This window comes from Squalius cephalus (assembly GCF_949319135.1).
Source record: "Squalius cephalus genome assembly, chromosome: 6".
Taxonomy (NCBI): Eukaryota; Metazoa; Chordata; class Actinopteri; order Cypriniformes; family Leuciscidae; genus Squalius; species Squalius cephalus.
The window spans coordinates 16,451,200-16,468,940 of NC_137127.1; the positions used below are offsets into that span (position 1 = coordinate 16,451,200).

The 17,741-nt window shown below is 37.6% G+C and overlaps 1 protein-coding gene across 3 annotated transcripts in view; it reads right to left on the reverse strand.

The window, feature by feature from the left end:
* Positions 1-13,227, reverse strand: part of impdh1a (IMP (inosine 5'-monophosphate) dehydrogenase 1a) — a 26,895-nt gene extending 13,668 nt beyond the window's left edge. For 2 of the 3 annotated variants that reach the window (XM_079874741.1, XM_079874742.1), the window contains exons 1-3: positions 12,375-13,227; positions 4,097-4,195; positions 1,600-1,648 (exon numbers count right to left, since the gene is read on the reverse strand). In XM_079874741.1, the coding sequence (XP_079730867.1) occupies positions 1,600-1,648; positions 4,097-4,195; positions 12,375-12,598 (372 nt within the window). In that variant the 5' untranslated portion in view covers positions 12,599-13,227. Of the gene's footprint in view, positions 1-1,599; positions 1,649-4,096; positions 4,196-4,680; positions 5,006-12,374 lie in introns of those variants that run through there. The other variant, XM_079874743.1, reaches the window with a different exon arrangement.
* Between the last annotated feature and the right edge of the window lie 4,514 nt (positions 13,228-17,741).

The window sequence follows — 17,741 nt, forward strand, 5'->3', positions numbered from 1 at the left end:
TTTTTTCTCCACCATTTCTGTCACCAATGGGAATTTGGGTTCCTCACTTAATATTCGGCAATATTGATTTGACTGCACTGACACTATTGGATGAGAACTGAACTGAGCTGGATGATTACATCACTGTTTTCCACAGAGCTGTTTTATTTATTGATGAAATGAACTCATTCAATGATCAATTAACTTTACACAGTTTGTGAACTGAATCAACACTGAACTAAGTTCAGCTGAATAATCACTGTTTGCTATTGTCTTTTTAGAGCTGCTTTACAGCAGAATTGAATTCTGTTTGCATCATTGGTGTCCTGTTTATCACAGCAGAGCTGCTTTGAAACAGTCTGTATTGCATAAAGCTACAGTATATATTAATAAAGGTGACTTGACTTGAAGTCTGCTACCTTTTGTGTTTCATGAGAGAAATAAAATTATACAGGTTTGGACCGGCAATTTACAATTTACAGTAAACATTTACAGTACAGGGAACTGGGAAGTGTTATTGTTAACTAACACTGAAACTATAAAAAAATATTTCTTTAATTGAAATAAAGCTGAAATAAAATAAAATCTAAATATTATATGAAAAACTTAAATGAATATTATAAATGTTGCCTTGGCAACTAACTGAAATTAAATAATTTGAAGATGAAATACTAAAATTACAAAAAAATAAACTGAAATAAAAAATAAAATAAAGCTAAATAGAAATATAAAATGAATAAAAATGCACACAAATTATTCATACTTAAACTAAAACTAACATTTAAAAAAAAAGCTAATTCAAAATATGAATTAACATTATAATATATAAATAACACTAAAATAACTGACTCAGAGAGTCCCGCCAATTGATTTCTTTGAATTGTAGCCTAGACACTGCCATGTCTTATTTTTCTTCCTCTCTAACACCTGCGTCCCCATCATTAGCCGTAGCTCAGCATAATTCTCAGAAGTGCTTAAAGAAATCACAAACAGCGTTGTGTATCAGCGTTTACATCAGCAGGAAGCGAATCCACCTGGTCTACTGGGAAAAATCCAAACACTTTAACTAGACTCCTAAATTCCCAATTACACAATCACAAAAATGTAAAATAACACCACGCACATGCCATAAGCAAACACACAAATACGTTATAGTCCTGCAAATATCCCTAAAAACCCTAAACCGATCTTATAAGAAATTAGCATTATTTTCAAAAAAAAAAAAAAAAAAATATTCCCAATTAAATTGATGGGATTTCCAGTTTAACTAAGTTATTTGCTAATAATCTATCGCTGGAAAGAAACTGCTGCATCTTTAATTAAAAATGTGTTTAAAGTTGTGGCTCCAAGGGAATTGATTGATGTTTGTTTCATCCTTGTCTCTCACACACACACACACGAGCTTCACTGCCTGTGACAACATGCCCAGCACACCAGGGACTATATGGATGCTAACACAGCCATGTTAACACATCCTGTCCTTTGCAGATCTTCCGCCTCATTGATTGTTGAAGAGCTCTTTTTCCATCGACAGAGTGATATAAAATTATCCTTTGCACTAAATTGTCTACTAACACAAGTGCAATTTGTCATTAACCTCTACTAAGCATTGGTACTCACCACTTCATCAGATGTGAAGTCAATGAAGCCAGGCAGTATCAGGAAATCACTGAAAGAGGAACGGCAGATGGCAGAGTTAGGCAACAATGACCTTTAGATCAGCAATTTATGAATCAGAACATTATCAAAATTACAGAAAGATTATAGAAACAGTCAAATCTGTGTCAAAAAAGGGAAAACACAGAGCTGTTTTTACAGACAGAACTTAGATTAAGCCAGGAGTAGGCCTTAGTTAAATTAGGACATTTAAGTCCTTTTCTAAAAGTGCCTTAGAAAAAAACATTACTGGTGTGCATCTTGAGACAAATGTCAGTGCAAGTTGCTTTCAGTAAAGACAGGTCAAACATGCATTTTAGTCTGGGACTAGGCTTAAAGGGATAGTTCACCCAAAATGAATATTTTGTCATCATTTACTCACCCTCAGGTTGTTCCAAACCTGTATGAGTTTCTTTCTTCTGTTGAACACAAAAGAATATATTTTAAAGAATGTTGGTAACCAGACAGCTGACAGCAGCCATTGACTTCCTTTGATCAACTCTATGATTACCAACATTCTTCAAAATATATTATTTTGTGTTCAACAGAAGAAAGAAACTGATAAAGGTTTGGAACAAACTGAGGGTGAGTAAATGATGACAAAATATTCATTTTTGGGTGAATTATCCCTTTAAGTCTTGTCTGTGAAACCAGGCATAAAACAAGCATAAAACAAACCAAGACTGATTCAGAATTATTGCTAGTTTATGCAAACATGACAGCAATGTGTGTGATTGCTATGAGCTACCTTTTGAAAATATAAGAGATGGTCCTCACTGCAGAACACGAAATCCAGGGGGAGGAGTTGGATCCAGATCCAACTCCTCCCACCTTACATATACCTAAACCTACCCATCTCCACCCCCTGACACCCTAAACCCACCCCTAACCCTACCAATTTTTTTTTCTTCTTTTTTAAAAGAAATTACCTTTTATTCAGCAAGGATGCATTAAATTGATCAAAGTTGACAGTAAAGACATTTATAATGTATAATAGATTTATATTTCAACTTTTGAACTGTCTATTCTCATCAAAGAATCATGAAAAAAAATGATCTTGGTTTCCACAATAATATTAAGCAGCACAACTGTTTTCATCATTGATAACAAGAAGAAATGTTTCTTAAGCACCAAAAGAGCATTAGAGACTTTAAACATTAAAAAATCCATAAAAAGAGTCCAAACTTTTGAACAATAGTGTAAGCCGACTGATTATTGTGATGCAGTGCATGAGTAAATTAATATTTTCGTGTTTGCCTGTAGCATGAATACTTTGAGTAGCCACAAATGATGCACTTGTATGTGTACGTCTCTGATCTTGTCAAGGAGGAATTCTATAATCTACTTAAGGTGTGGCGTACAGAGACGTCCTGTTAATGTTCTTAACCGTATCACCAATGTCACACGCACACACACGTAGCCTCTTTCTAGCCTATAGCAGCAGTAGTGAACTGAAAAAGTGTGGGCAAACTAAAAAGAGATTTAGAAGAGATATAGGTTAATTTTACACAGACACTATTCAAAAGTTTAGGGTTGGTAATTTTTTTTATGTTTTTGAAAGAAAAAATACAGTAAAAACAGTAATACTTTACAGTCAATTTAATACATCACTGCTAAATAAAAATATTCATTACTGACCCCAAAACTGAAGTGGTACTTGATAAACAAAAGCATGTTATTAATGTTGTTAGGATCTAACTTACTGTGTATCATGGCTACTATTAGAAAGTGTTAAAACAACTACTTTAAAGCACAATAATGTTTTGATAGGGACTGGATTTATCTGTCTCAGGAGGATGTGTGAGAAGAAGGCACAGTTCAGTGTCTCGTCCCATGTGGCCTAACGCTCATAAAACCTCCATTAGACCAGATTAAACACTCCAGCCAGCATGATAAAAATAGACACGGAGACCACTGCTCTGTTAGCAAGGGTTTTAGAAGGCTGGGAAAGCACATGCCTGTATCCACACACAAACAGGCTCATTTAATGCAGTGGCGTACAGCATATAAAAAGGACTAATGTTCATAAAATCCCATGCTGTATTTCTAATTGATATTAAAGCACACGATGAGTATGATATTACATCAGGATCGTGAGTAAGAGAGAAAAACAGGGACAAAAAGGACCACACATGCACTCTGATTTTGCATCGTCCCATAAACATGGGCTGCATGTGCTGGGACCGAGCACTTGAGCTCCCCGTTGCTATGGAGATGCACAGAGGGTTGCCATGGAGCTGAGAGCCATCTCACTGACAGATGTCCAGAGAGATGCCTACCTAGAGTGCATGTGTGTGCGAAAGTGAAACTACACATGATAGGACCTGCTTTGACATAACGCTGTCCCTGTTTGTCGATCTGACTTACTGTATGACAGTACGTGTGTGTACGTATGTGTCTGAGTACAGAGCAGGGAACCTAAAGGGTTTTTGTGCACATGATCCTCCTCTTTTAGACTTACTTGTATGTGAGACCATCACCGATGGCAAAGAGCTGCTGGGCAGTGAGTCCATCCTCTGGCACGTACCCAGTTCCCCCGCTGATAAGGTAATCAGCCATGCTACAATCACGTACACACACAAAAGAGAGGTTGTAACATGCAAATAAAATTTGGTTTCAACTTTGTCATGAGCTCAATGCACTGCCAACCATCCACTCCACTCACAACAACATCGTCCAACACAAACCAATACAACAACTGACATGTCAAGCAGAGATAACAGTCTCCTGCAGTGTAACATGCAATAGTAAAGGAAAATACCAGATAGATAGATAGATAGATAGATAGATAGATAGATAGATAGATAGATAGATAGATAGATAGATAGATAGATAGATAGATAGATAGATAGATGCAAATAAAGCACAATAACAGGAACAATGCCTGGCTGACAGTTAAGCGAGATAAAAGTCAAAAATACTAAATGGAAATGTATTCAAAATGAGAAGCAATAATTCAAAATGACTAACTTGCCGTTCATTCTCATTGAGAAACATTCGGTTTATAACCGCGTTAGATAGAAAAGCAAATATGAATCCACTTACAGGTTCGAGTAGGCTACTTTCTCTTTCGGATTAATTATGAAAACACTTCCTTTTTTTCTGCTGAATATTCACACTCGTGTACAGAACAGTATCTCACATGGTGACGGCTATATTAAAGTCCATTGCATATCAACGCGGGGAACAGCAGTTTCTAGTTCCGTACAGCAGCGTTCTGAGGAGGGTGAATATGAAGCTGCTCTGGATGAGTGTCATGAGACGCGCAGTCCAGAGACCGTGTGTCTAGAGACCTTCAACCGTGTGAACTGAAGTCACATGCTAACTGAACACACTCAGGGAAGAGGAAATTTGGGTAGTTGAACACTCCCCAAAGCGTTTTTTTTTTTTTTTTTTTTTTTTGAATACCGAATTTTCTTATACGCCACTTTTTGGTGTATTTAAAAGCGACTTTGTAGTCCAAGTCCAACGCATAACATGTGCGTAGTACTTCCTGACAGACATCACAGGTTTTTTGCTAGACGACTCCAAGTCGTTATTTTGAGTCGAATCTTAAAGTTTCGATTAAACCGATTCACAAGACCGATTTGAGCAATGCGTTCACGAATCGGACAACATATTCAAGCGGTTTTAGATTTATTTGCTGCATCCCTATTCACCTACTCTATGTACTCTTTTTGAGAATAAAAAGTAGCCTACACACTTTTGAGTGTGTAGCAATAGAGTTTGGACATACTATTAAGTCATAAAATTGCGTTTTTTTTTTTTTTGTTTTTTTTTTTGCATGATGCATTTAAAAGTTAACTGCCAAAACGGATCTTTCTAAAAGTTCACATTGTTGTTGCAGATGGAAAATAAAAAAAAAAATTTTTTATCAGGTTAAAGTCCCCGTGAACCGGAAGTTGCAAACGACTTTTCTCCAGTGTTATGACGTATTTCCCAGTGAAAAGGAATATTGAACAGAGGGCAGGGTTTTACTCTAGCGCTCCTCCTCTCCATCTCTGCTCATAGCAGACTAACGGTTTGAGGGGAGTGGTTAAGCGTTGCCCAAACCAATTCCTCAAACCTACGTCATCAGAGAAGGTCCTCCAATGCAGAGGGGAGGGGCATTTTCAGATTTTGATTAAAGATTACCATGGTAAAAAAATTTTTTTTTAAATATTTTCTTGCACGGATTAATTGTTCACCACAAGACTAGTAATATGCGCTAACAAAGTAAATAGGGTCAATTTTGATTTCATGGGGACTTTAAAGGTGCACTGTGTAATATTTAGGAGGATCTGTTGACAGAAATGCAATATCAACTGTTTTCAGTGGTGTTTAAAGACTTAATGTACCGTTATGTTTTTATTACCTTAGAATGAGCCATTTCTATCTACATAGTACGGTGGCCGAGAGAGCTCAACGCGCTGCAAATGAAGAAAACACATGCAAACAGAAAAAAACGCATGCAAACAGAAAAAAACACATGCAAACAGAAAAAAACGCATGCAAACAGAAAAAAAACACATGCAAATAGAAAAAAACCCACCAGCGAATAAGAAAACATCTTCATCAGTTTTACAACTCACGTGCGTCCCAATACTCACAACACAACCAAATACGGAAACGCGCTGCAATTACAGAAACGCGCTGCAAAAGTTCACAACAAAACCAAATACAGAAACGCGCTGCAAATAGAACAGAACACAACGGAAATGTTTCCGGGGAACCCAATAAGTGACGGACGGACGGCTCGCGAGCTTTACCTATGCCCTACTCTCTTAAAAGGGCAGACGGCAGAGCCCTTGAATTGGGCACTTTTGAGGGAGCGGGGCACTTGTGTGCCATTATGTTGATGAAGGGAGCAACGAAAGACAACGTAATTTCCTCATTATTTTCACCTGGGATGTTCCCATGACATTTACATCCAATATACATTTTATACAACAAAGTTTTTAAAATATGTGTTATATGTTTTTAATTTATTTATTTATTTTAGTCTTCAGCTCATTGTTCTTTTTAGTATTCTTATGACATTGAACATATCGCAAATACATTTTGTATATTGTATACAAAGTTGTATGTCATAAACGTGTCATCTTTGAATGTTTTGCAAAAAAAAAAAATAAAAAAAATAAAAGTAGACAGCTGTAAGCATAGACATAATATACATAGACGCCCTATTGGCCGCTGGATCGTACGTCAACGGCGCCGCCATACTGCGGAGGGCAACTTTCCCATACCTCTCATAACGAGAATTGAGAAAAATGCCTATTTCTTGTGCTGCTTGGGGCTTTACAAATCGCCACACAATTGAAAACAGGTCTCAGGGAATTACCTTTCACAAGCAAAACTGAAAATTTGTTTCTGGTTGCATTTCATTTACTATTTTTATTTTCAGAGGAGAAAGGCCACGAAATTTAAAAATACTACTGTTATTGTGTCACGAAATGTAGTTTTAAGAGTTTTTCAGTCGACAATGTAGTTGTTTAAAGCTCAAATCTGTGGTTTATTTATAAAGATAGCGCCTTTTTAAAAATGTTATCTGACGGTTTCGGAGTTGTGAGATCCAGCGATCACCGCGGGCGCTCAGCGCTCATGAACCCCGCCGAGAACAGCCTTGCCTCGGCTATAGTGCTTCTGAGTTCTGACGTTCGTCGCTGTCAGTCTAGTGAGAATAATTCGTCTTGTGTTTATCTAACGGGCGATCTTTGGTTTCATTAATCTATAATTTGTTCCTTGGCAGATTGTTTTGGCTGAGGGCAAAATGAAGTTTCATAACTTTATATATTTAGGCTATTTAACTTTAACAGTGTAGCCTGCTGTATGTTTGACTGGATCGTTTACTTTATTTCTTGATTTGTATAGCTTCTTATACCTTTTAAAAACTGAAATTTAACAAAAAGAGACAGGGTTACGTCATTTTATTTTATATAGCCTATGTAATAATATTTTAAAATGTATAAATTTACATTATTTATTATTGTTATTATAATAATATACCACTTGCGATTATCAATCTATTATAGTTATGCTGTTAAATTATTTTACTATTCATAGTAACTATTTAACTTATTTTTTATTGTCTATTCTGTAATTGATATTTCATATTCTATTGCTATTATTATAGTATTATACATAAACTATATGCTATTATCAATATATTATTATTATTATTATTATATTAGTACTTATGATATTATATAATTATACTTTTCATTACTATTTTATTTGCTGTATACTGTTTGTTTATTTTATTGACTAAACTATTTACTATTAGCCTACCTCTCACTTTATCTTATATTTACTATTTACATTGCACTGTAGTTGTACCATATCATATGTATTACCATAAAGGATCCATCAGTTATCTTTGTTATTGCTAAAATCGGGTCAATGACAGAATATGCTTTTCCCACAATAAGAAAACTTTATTTAATTTAATGTGCTAATTAAATTATATCTCAGTATGGGGGTGTTCACAATTCTTATCCAAGAATGAAAAGCTAAATAAGTTACATGACAAGCCTGCAGCTTTGGCCATTCCTTATAAAAAAAAAAAAAAAATTATAAGTCTAACTATCGAGAGTTTAACTAACTACAGATGGAACTTTTTTGTACACCACATACAAACCACCGAAATCGGTTGATAAATGTATTTTTTTTTGGTTTTTATACAGAAAAACCGCAGCTCACCTGTTTACTTGCATTTGATTACAGCGCAGTCTTGCCCTCCGCAAAATGGCGGACGCGTTGACGTATCGCAGCAACGTTCCAAAGCGGCCAATAGGGCGTCTATGTATTTATTATGTCTATGGCTGTAAGCACGTCCTAGCCGTCCGTCCGTCACTTATTGGGTTCCCCGGAAACATTTCCGTTGTGTTCTGTTCTATTTGCAGCGCGTTTCTGTATTTGGTTTTGTTGTGAACTTTTGCAGCGTGTTTCTGTAATTGCAGCGCGTTTCCGTATTTGGTTGTGTTGTGAGTATTGGGACGCACGTGAGTTGTAAAACTGATGAAGATGTTTTCTTATTCGCTGGTGGGTTTTTTTTTCTATTTGCATGTGTTTTTTTTCTATTTGCATTTGTTTTTTTTCTGTTTGCATGCGTTTTTTTCTGTTTGCATGTGTTTTCTTCATTTGCAGCGCGTTGAGCTCTCTCGGCCACCGTAACATAGCCTACACCGAGGGTCCCCTTACATTGAAATGCGCCGACATGTTTCTATACAGTATCCCTAAACGGACAAAAGCGTTTCGTCACTATGTTGTCCTTCGTGCAAGGAAGCTAGCTAAAGTCGGCGAATAAAACACTGACAAAATGATGAACAAGTAACAAAAAATATTCGCAATAACATATCGTTTTACTAAATAATAAAGTAAGCATCATTTCTTGATTTATCCTTGTAAAGAAACCTCATTGCTGAACTGGCTACTCTCTGCTGTCTCAGACGATGACATCTTTTCCTCTCAGCCACCGTAACTTTTGTTGGTTGCAATTCGTAACCTCACCACTAGATTCCGCTAAATATCACACAATGCACCTTTAAATGTTGATTAGCCAATTAGTTACTCAAACAAACCTCTTTCTCTAAACCTGTCGTGCATAGCCACCATTTTTGTATTTTTTAACATTTTTATTTGTGTTTGTTGTTCTGAACCGAATCCTCCTCCAAAGCACAATGGGTTGTGGGCAATATTAGTTTGTAGTTTTTTAACACTTTTTATTTGTGTTTGTAGTAGATCTGAACCGAATCCTCCTCCAAAGAGCAATGGGTTGTGGGCAATATTAGCCGTTATTCTAATCTCACATAGGCTTACTATTTAGGATATATATATGGACGCAGGGATTTAACCGCAAATTTCTGAACATGTCTGATTTGTAGTTTAATGAATATGCGGATTATAATTATATTACATCTAAATTACCTTTTTTGTAGAGTCATGTCTGTAAAAACTGAATTGGGGCACATGCAATGACCATATTTATAAAACTAAATCGGAAACCCGTAATGAACAGCGTTATATCTAAACTTGCCTGGAACTTACGGCAGAATGTCAGCAAACAGTAAAACACGCAATTACGTATTACGTCATTACATCACTGAATCTTTTTTTTAATCAGTTCTTTGAAGCGAAATGCTATTTCATCTTCAAAGTACTTCAAAGCTTATTTTTATCGATATGCAATATTTTATTTTATATTATTAATATTTTCAACCCTAATTATATTATTATTCATTATTATTATTATATTGTTTTTTCATTCATGTCATTTTTTGTGATACCTTGGCAATTAAAAAAATCTTTAAAGCAAATATATTAGAAAATATCAGGATATAAAAATATAATATTTTATCCAAATACCTTTTTTAGGCAATTTTGCAAAGCTTCATGGGGGTTATGTTTTCTGCTAAATGAATAATCTTTCAATGTAATTGCCATAAAAAATAGTATTTTATTCCCTGGGAGTGTTGTATTTTTTGTATTTAACAACTCAGTGGACTTTAGTGGTTTTTATTATTCGTTGCAAATTAGGCTTTAATGATTAATGAAGTCTTGATTATAACACAGGGTTTGTAATGAATTTTGCACTATAGTTACACTGCATTTAGAGCCCATGAACCATTAAAGACCATTAAAGACTCTTTGTACATATAGGCAGCGTCTAACACCCAAATTACTCTAAGTGGTTATGGCGACAGTTGAATTTATTCCTGATGGACATTTAATCTTGCCCTCTCAACATACACAGGAATGCTGTTCTTTCCTTACAGGGTTTATACTACAGATTAGACCTAAAGAGCGCTCTATCAATGTAATCCAAAGTAGTACTCTTCTCATCTGTCAAGAGCCGACTCTAATGGGAAAGATAAAAGATGTGTGTGTGTGTGTGTGGGGTGGGGGGGGGGGGGGGAGTCCATCTAGTTTTCATTTGATACAGCAACGTTTCACTTCTGAGCTTCATGACACAGTTAGTAGAGAATATTTCAGATGATTCACAACATAGAAGATGTGAAAGGTGCTTTGAAGAGCTTATACAGACACACTGTAAATTGTTAGGTCATGTCTTACATTCTAAAAGTCACATTTGCCTTGTTGTGGCCAAGCTAAGCTAAAGATCTGCAGCTCTGAGGCAGATAAATTCTAGTAAAGGTGTCAACCGCAGAGGTTACAGTGAGAGTAGGGTAGACGAGACCCTCAGAGATGCACCTGTCTCGCAGGTGTCAGTGTCAAGGCTGGGATTAGGTAATAAACTGTGATGCCAGATCCAAATGAACACTCATGGGGTTTTTGAAAAGGTGTCTTGTATAATGAGTATACTTTTTTTGTGCAAAAAAACAAACAAACAAAAATTACGACTTTATTCAATATTTTCTTCTCTTCCCTGTCAGTCTCTGAAGCTGTTCACGTTGTAAACACAGTGCAGTGCTTCCAGGTTCTGTGTCAGAACGCCGGCTCAGTATTGGCCGGCTCCTGCATCAGCATCACACGTATTTTTGTGTTTTTTTGCACTTCATAAAATCAAGGTTGAATTGATTTTATGATTCATGGACTATGGACTATTTTAACGATGTTTTTACTACTTTTCTGGGCCTTGAAAATGGTAATAACGATGCAGTCTATGGGGGGGGGAGGGGGGAGGGGGGAGGAGGGAGGGGGGTCTTACGAGTTTGGAACGACATGAGGGTGAGGAATTAATGACAAAATGATTTAATTTTTGGGTGAACTAACCCTCTTAACTGTCATGTTATAGTTATGCAGCAAAAACACTTTATCATAACTAACATCAGCCAGTCATCTTTTTTGTCTATTATTTTTTTCACAGTTTCAGAACCACGTAATGCAATGGCATTCATACATGTGCAGCTTAAGTGTATATACAGTAATACACCCTATAATAATCATAAACCATGATTCAATAAAATGCTTATTTGTTCACTAATATATCATTATATTGATTTATTCTGCATTTACAGGTGTAATGAATTTTGCACTAGTTACACTGCATTTAGAGGCCATGAACCATTAAAGACCATTAAAGGCTCTTTGAACATATAAGCAGTGTCTAACACACAAATGACTCTAAGTGGTTATGCCGACAGTTGAATTTATTCCTTTTGCTTATTTAAAATGCTTATTTGTTCACTAATATATCATTATATTGATTGATTCTGTATTTACAGGTGATAATGAATTTTGCACTAGATAAATTACTAGATAAACTACTATAATAAAGTACTATCTTCACTTGCTTTGACAGGACAAAATAAAGGTCAAAATAGAAAAAAACAGAGCCGCCCCCTCCTACTTCTCTCCCATTCATTTACAGATGTTCTTTTTCTATTATTCCATCAACATTCTCACCACAACACAAATTTTAAATATAAATAAATAATCATACATACACAAAAGGGGACCAAAACCAACATGAGTTATCCCCAAAACAGTATTAATTATTAATGGGTCAAAATACATTATTAATAATACTTTATTAATAATTTTAATAATGTATTATATATATATGGTCAATATTTTTTTCATTATTGCTGCCTGAAATAAATAAATAAATATATTCATACATATGTGTATGCATAATGGGCATGGACATGTCTATTTGTGTCTTATATGGTATTTTCATCTCTATTGTATTTGATCAAATAATCTACAATAATGTCTTAAGATAGTTAAGCCAGAATTTTGAGAAAAAGAAACCAAGACCTGCTCATTCATTCATTCATAGACCTGCACTATGTTCTCACCTCTCTGGTTCATACCCTGCCTGTATCCGGGTAGCATTGTAGCGCTGGGCAGCCGTCTCATGCCCATGCCCATGTAGTGTATGGGTAAACAGGCCATGAAAGTGATGTTCCGAGTCTCGTAACGACATCCGTGGCCTGGCTGGCTCCATGTCCCCCACAATACGCCTGTAGTCAATCTGGTAGCTGTCCCTGTCCCCATCCACATAACGGTCATACCCGTCCATTTCAACGAAATCCAGTGGGTCGTCCTCCACCGTAGCTCTGTTTAAACCCCACCGACCCTTCCAAAAACACTTAATTTTTGTCTCTCACCCCTCACCTGAGACCACCTCTCAGTTTCTGTTGTTTGCTCATACACCAGGTTGTACTTTAGATTTAAACTCTTCACAAAGTTTAAAATAATAAAACAATAATAAGAGCTAGATATGGGTGTCCTCAGTTAGATTTGTATCCAATTTGCATAAGCTATTAGCATCTTCCAAACCACAGGCTGAAGTTGTAGAATGGTGCGAATGCAAAGTAGTTTATCTGCAGCAATTCAAAAGAAGTTGGACAGATTCTGATCAATAGCTTTCAATCCCAAAATAAAAATTTCCAGTATGAGATTGGCAGACTTCACAAAAAGTACTGGTGGGGTGTGTTTTTTGCAGTCCCGATGATCAACCTGCAAGAAAAAACAGATCACAGAAAATCTGACAGGACCAAATAGTTAACCGGATGGCAGTCAAGCAGAAATTGAATGAGCCTGTTTCTCTCTCTCCCTGTTTCACTTCAGCTAAGCTCTGTTTCTGACAGAAGCGCGTCACTTTCACAAAGAGGATTGCAGCATTAAGTGTGCATGTGTGTGTTTGTGTGTGTGCTTTAACAGGGGGAGGAACTTGTAGTGCTTGCATGGTGTTCAGCAATGGGGTGAAGGACAAGGGATGGGTTTTACACGCCCCACCTCTTGTTTCTCCAAAGGTAACATTGCAGTGCGCATTTGAGAGTTTGTGTGCCTATAAAAAGCATGCATTTGTGTTAGTTAAAATAAGTGTTAATAGTTTATTTGGGTATCATATTCATTCTTCTGTGTGTGTGTGTGTGTGTGTGTGTGTGTGTGTGTGTGTGTGTGTGCGCACACCTCTATCACTATGTGTATGAACAGCCTGGAAACGGCTTTCACACAAACAAAGTCAAATCCCAGTGTGCATTGATGGAGAGTGCTCAGCCCTGCGAGGCTTCAGGCTGGAGCAACAGAAACGGCAGAGACTGCTCTTGACGGACTAATTACACGCAGACGCTCTACAAGAAGTGCTCTGGAAAAACTGTGGCTTGAACAAACATGCCCCCTTGTTTGTGTGCACAGGCAAACAAGCATCCTTCCCTATATCAGACACTTGTGTCGACCTATTTATTTTGAGGGAAAGGCAATTAGCTTGTGATTGAAGTTGTGTAGGGGTTTGTGAATGTCAGTGTGTTGTGGGAAAGTTCTGGAGGAGGAAAATGGGTTGTGGGTAGACAAGTGTGTTTATCTCACAGGATGTTATGTTGTCAGCAAGTCAACCAGTTATTTAAATCCCCTTGACGTATGTGTGCATCTCCCCATCACTAAGCAGGAAGAATTAACAGACTTATGTGAGGAAGGCAATTGTTCCTACACTGCCACCGTCTGGCAAACCTCCAACAGAACAGGTCAGGGTGTGTATTTGTGGAAATTGATTAACTGTTGATGATCTGTTGTGTTCATCAGCCGCCCAGTTGGGGCGTATAATTGCGCACATGCATTTTTTAACAACCAATACACACGACACAAGGTATAATTGTTGTGTTTTTGATTGCTGTTTTGTCTTAGCACCTGAAGTACAGCCAACAATCAATATCTTGTTTGCCAGGAAAACATTTCTAAACATCCTTAAAACAGATATATTTATCCGAGCAGCAAAATGTTCTCTGTGAACAAGTCTTATGCTGCCTTTATGTGCTTTCAGAATTATTGTAAATACGAGTTTCATGGTGGAAAATTGGACATGAACACCCTCTCAAGTTGTATTCTGGGAAACTGAGATAATTTGTCTCCATTGTCTCATACAGGCTAATTAATTAGCTGTCCATCCTAATTGGTGATTCCAGGCACACCCCTTTTGGCAGAACATTGTGTTATTGTGAGGAGTGTAGTTTTGGTTTGGTTGTGTGATTAGACAAACATTCTAGTGTTAAGAGTTCTGTGTTCTTTGTTTGTTCTCTGAGAGTGACTTAGTGATTTAGACCAACACTGGTTTTGGTTTGACCTCTTAAGTTTGCTCTGGCCTATAGTGCTTTGTAAATGCATTGTAGAAAAATCTGGGAAAGATATGGAGGCAGACGCCATTTTGTTTGCTCACTTTATTCTTTGTTTTTGGATAGGTAGGTAGGGAAGTATTGATTGTATTTTGCGTTTCATTTGGGATTGTGAGGTGTAACTCGATTCAAGTTGAGGAAAGAAGTCCGGGTCGGCGTTACTGAGGCTCGTGCTTTTATTTCTGTTTCACAAATGAAAACAAAGTCGCGCTCACTGCGCTTCAATAAACTCAGTCCATCAACAGACAATAAAATATCAGATCACAGGAGTCCTCAGTCAGTCCCTCTCTATCTGTTTCCTCTTTCCCAGTGGCTTTTATCCAGTCTCTCCACGCCAATCACTACAACAAGAGACAGGTAAATGTCAATTTGCACTAGACTTACTCACCACTCCAAACCCCCTCTCCGGTGTGTCAGTATGCAGCAAAAAGGGAAGAGAAAAATCAGGAGCGTGTAATAGCAGTTCACCACACAGAGCAGCCTTTACCTGGATGAAAGCCTGCTGACACTGCTCTGTCCACTGGACCAGATCTGGTGCTTACTTTTTAGTGAGGTCAGTCAGTGAGCTGGTGAGGTCTGAAAAATTAGGCACAAACCTTCTGTAATATCCCGCCAGCCCCAGGAATTGCCTCACGTCCTTTTTGGTCTTAAGTCTCGGGCAGGTTGCAACTGCTGCCGTCTTACTAATTTGGGGACGCACCCGTCCATGACCCAAGCCCAGATACCTGACCTCCACACACCCAACCGCACACTTCTTTGGGTTGGCCGTCAGTCCGGCCACTCTCAGTGCTCGCAGATGCTCTATATGATGCTGCCAGTCATTACTATAGATGATAATGTCATCCAGAAAGGCAGCGGCATATGCAGCATGCAGAGAATCCTGTCCATGAGACGCTGAACAGTGTCCGGTGCTTTGAAAAACCCGAAAGGAAGCATAACAAAATCAATCCAATCCAAACGGCATTGTGAAGGCTGTTTTTTCTTTGGATATAGGCGATAAGGGCATCTGCCAATAACCTTTAGTTAAATCCAGTGTCGGAAAAAGTTGAGCTGTACCAAGCTGATCAAGCAATTCGACCTGAGAATTTCGACACCGCATTCACCTTGCAATAATCCAAACAGAATCACAATGAGCCGTCCGTTTTAGGTACTAAAACTATCGGGCTTGCACAATTTCTGTGGGATTCTTCTATAATTTGTGCAGAAGCGTGAAGTTCCATCTGGCTTAGGAACAAAGGCCCTGTTTACACCTGGTATTAAGATGCGTTTTGATCGATTGGATCACAAGTAGATGAGGGAGACACATAACCGTTTACACCTGGTGTTTTATTCTGTCTCTTTTATGGGCGAGTAAATGTGTGTTGTTTTTTCCAGATCTTTCGATCTATTTGACAAAATAAGCTTGAGCAATATATGAACGCTTCCAGAGATGACGGAAAAACATATGGAGTGCAGCAGCTTTTGTTTCTGCTTTGATAGCCACAAGACCACGGCAAACGTGTGTGTGTTAGAAATCAGGAATGGTGAGAGAACCATTTTTTTTTTTTTTTAAATTGTCTTCAAACTAAACTTGGGTCTCCAGCCAACAAAGTTTAAATCCCATCTTGCTCCCGTCTTCCCATAATGTTGTTTAGGCATTAAGTCAGTAGGTGAAGGGCAGGTGATATTTTGAGGATGTTTGAACACCTTCGACCACATGACCATCTACACAATGAAAGCAATCCAGTCAAATGCGTTGGTCGAAGGTGGACAAGCTCAAAATGTTTTAGACCTCTTTTACACCTGTATTTAGTGATGTCCACTTGTGATCCGATCGACCAAAACACATCTTAATACCAGCTGTTAAACGGGGCATGGGGTCAAAATACCAAACAGTTTCTAACTTGCAATTTCTAATTCGCTCTCAGAGAATAAACAATGTTAACAGAACTCTTAACACTGAAATATTGTCTAATCACACAGCCAAACAAACAATACACTCCTCACAAAACGCAATGTTCTGCCAAAGGCTGGCAAAACCAGCAATGCAGGTTTGAGAGGTGGCACCCCGACAAATCAACAACATATGAAGCAGCCTCTATAGAAGATACTAGCACACATTTCAGACGTGAATCATGGCCGAGTCAACGAAGAAAGCGAACAAAGCGCGGTCGGAAGAGTCAAGGAAAAGAAAACGACGGCTCTGCGTGAGTGGTATTTACGTTAAATACAAGTACTCCACAGCGACTCTAGGGGTCGCTGTTTGAGAAAAAAAACTGCATAGTGTGCCTTTAAAGGGAATGGGAGATGAGACTCTGGTTGGTTTATTTCACGTTACGCTCAAAACACACCCATTACTCATTAAGAGAATAGAGACAACCCTTTTAGACAATGTGCCTGGCAAATTAAACTAGCAAAAGTAGTTTCGGACACGCCCTAAAACCATGCGCTTAGATCATTAAAATAGGGCCCTATATCTTAAAGGAACGTTTTACCCAAAAATGACAATTCAGTATGTTCTGAATAAGACTTCCTGAGGACTGGCATTAGGTTTTAGGATTTTTTTAGCATTTTTATAGCATTTTTAGGAATATCCTGACCACTTTCCATCACATATTCCTTCTCATTTCATTATACTGAAACGTTACTAGGATATTCTTCCTGTCCCATAGGAAAAAAAAAATCATATAGGTTTGGATTGACAGGAGGGTGGGTAAATTATGATAGATTTGTCGTTTTTGAGTGACCTATTTTTCCTACCTCATAGATATTTTACTGGAAACCAAGACGATACCAAAAAAATAGTAATTATTAAACCTAATTTTTGCTGATTTACAAGCATTTGACCTAGAATGTCTTCACAAGTTGGTTTTTATATTTCACTATTATTAGTGAGGGACATTTCACCTTCACACGTATAGCCAACCCAGAATACCCTCATTGACATCAACAAGGAGACAGTGTTGCTAAGGTTCCATGAAAGGTCTCATCTGTTAGTGACAGAGTGCTTGTGACAGTTGTAGGAGATTGCGGTAGGAAAGCCTCTTATAGGTAGTGACTGCAGTTTCCCAA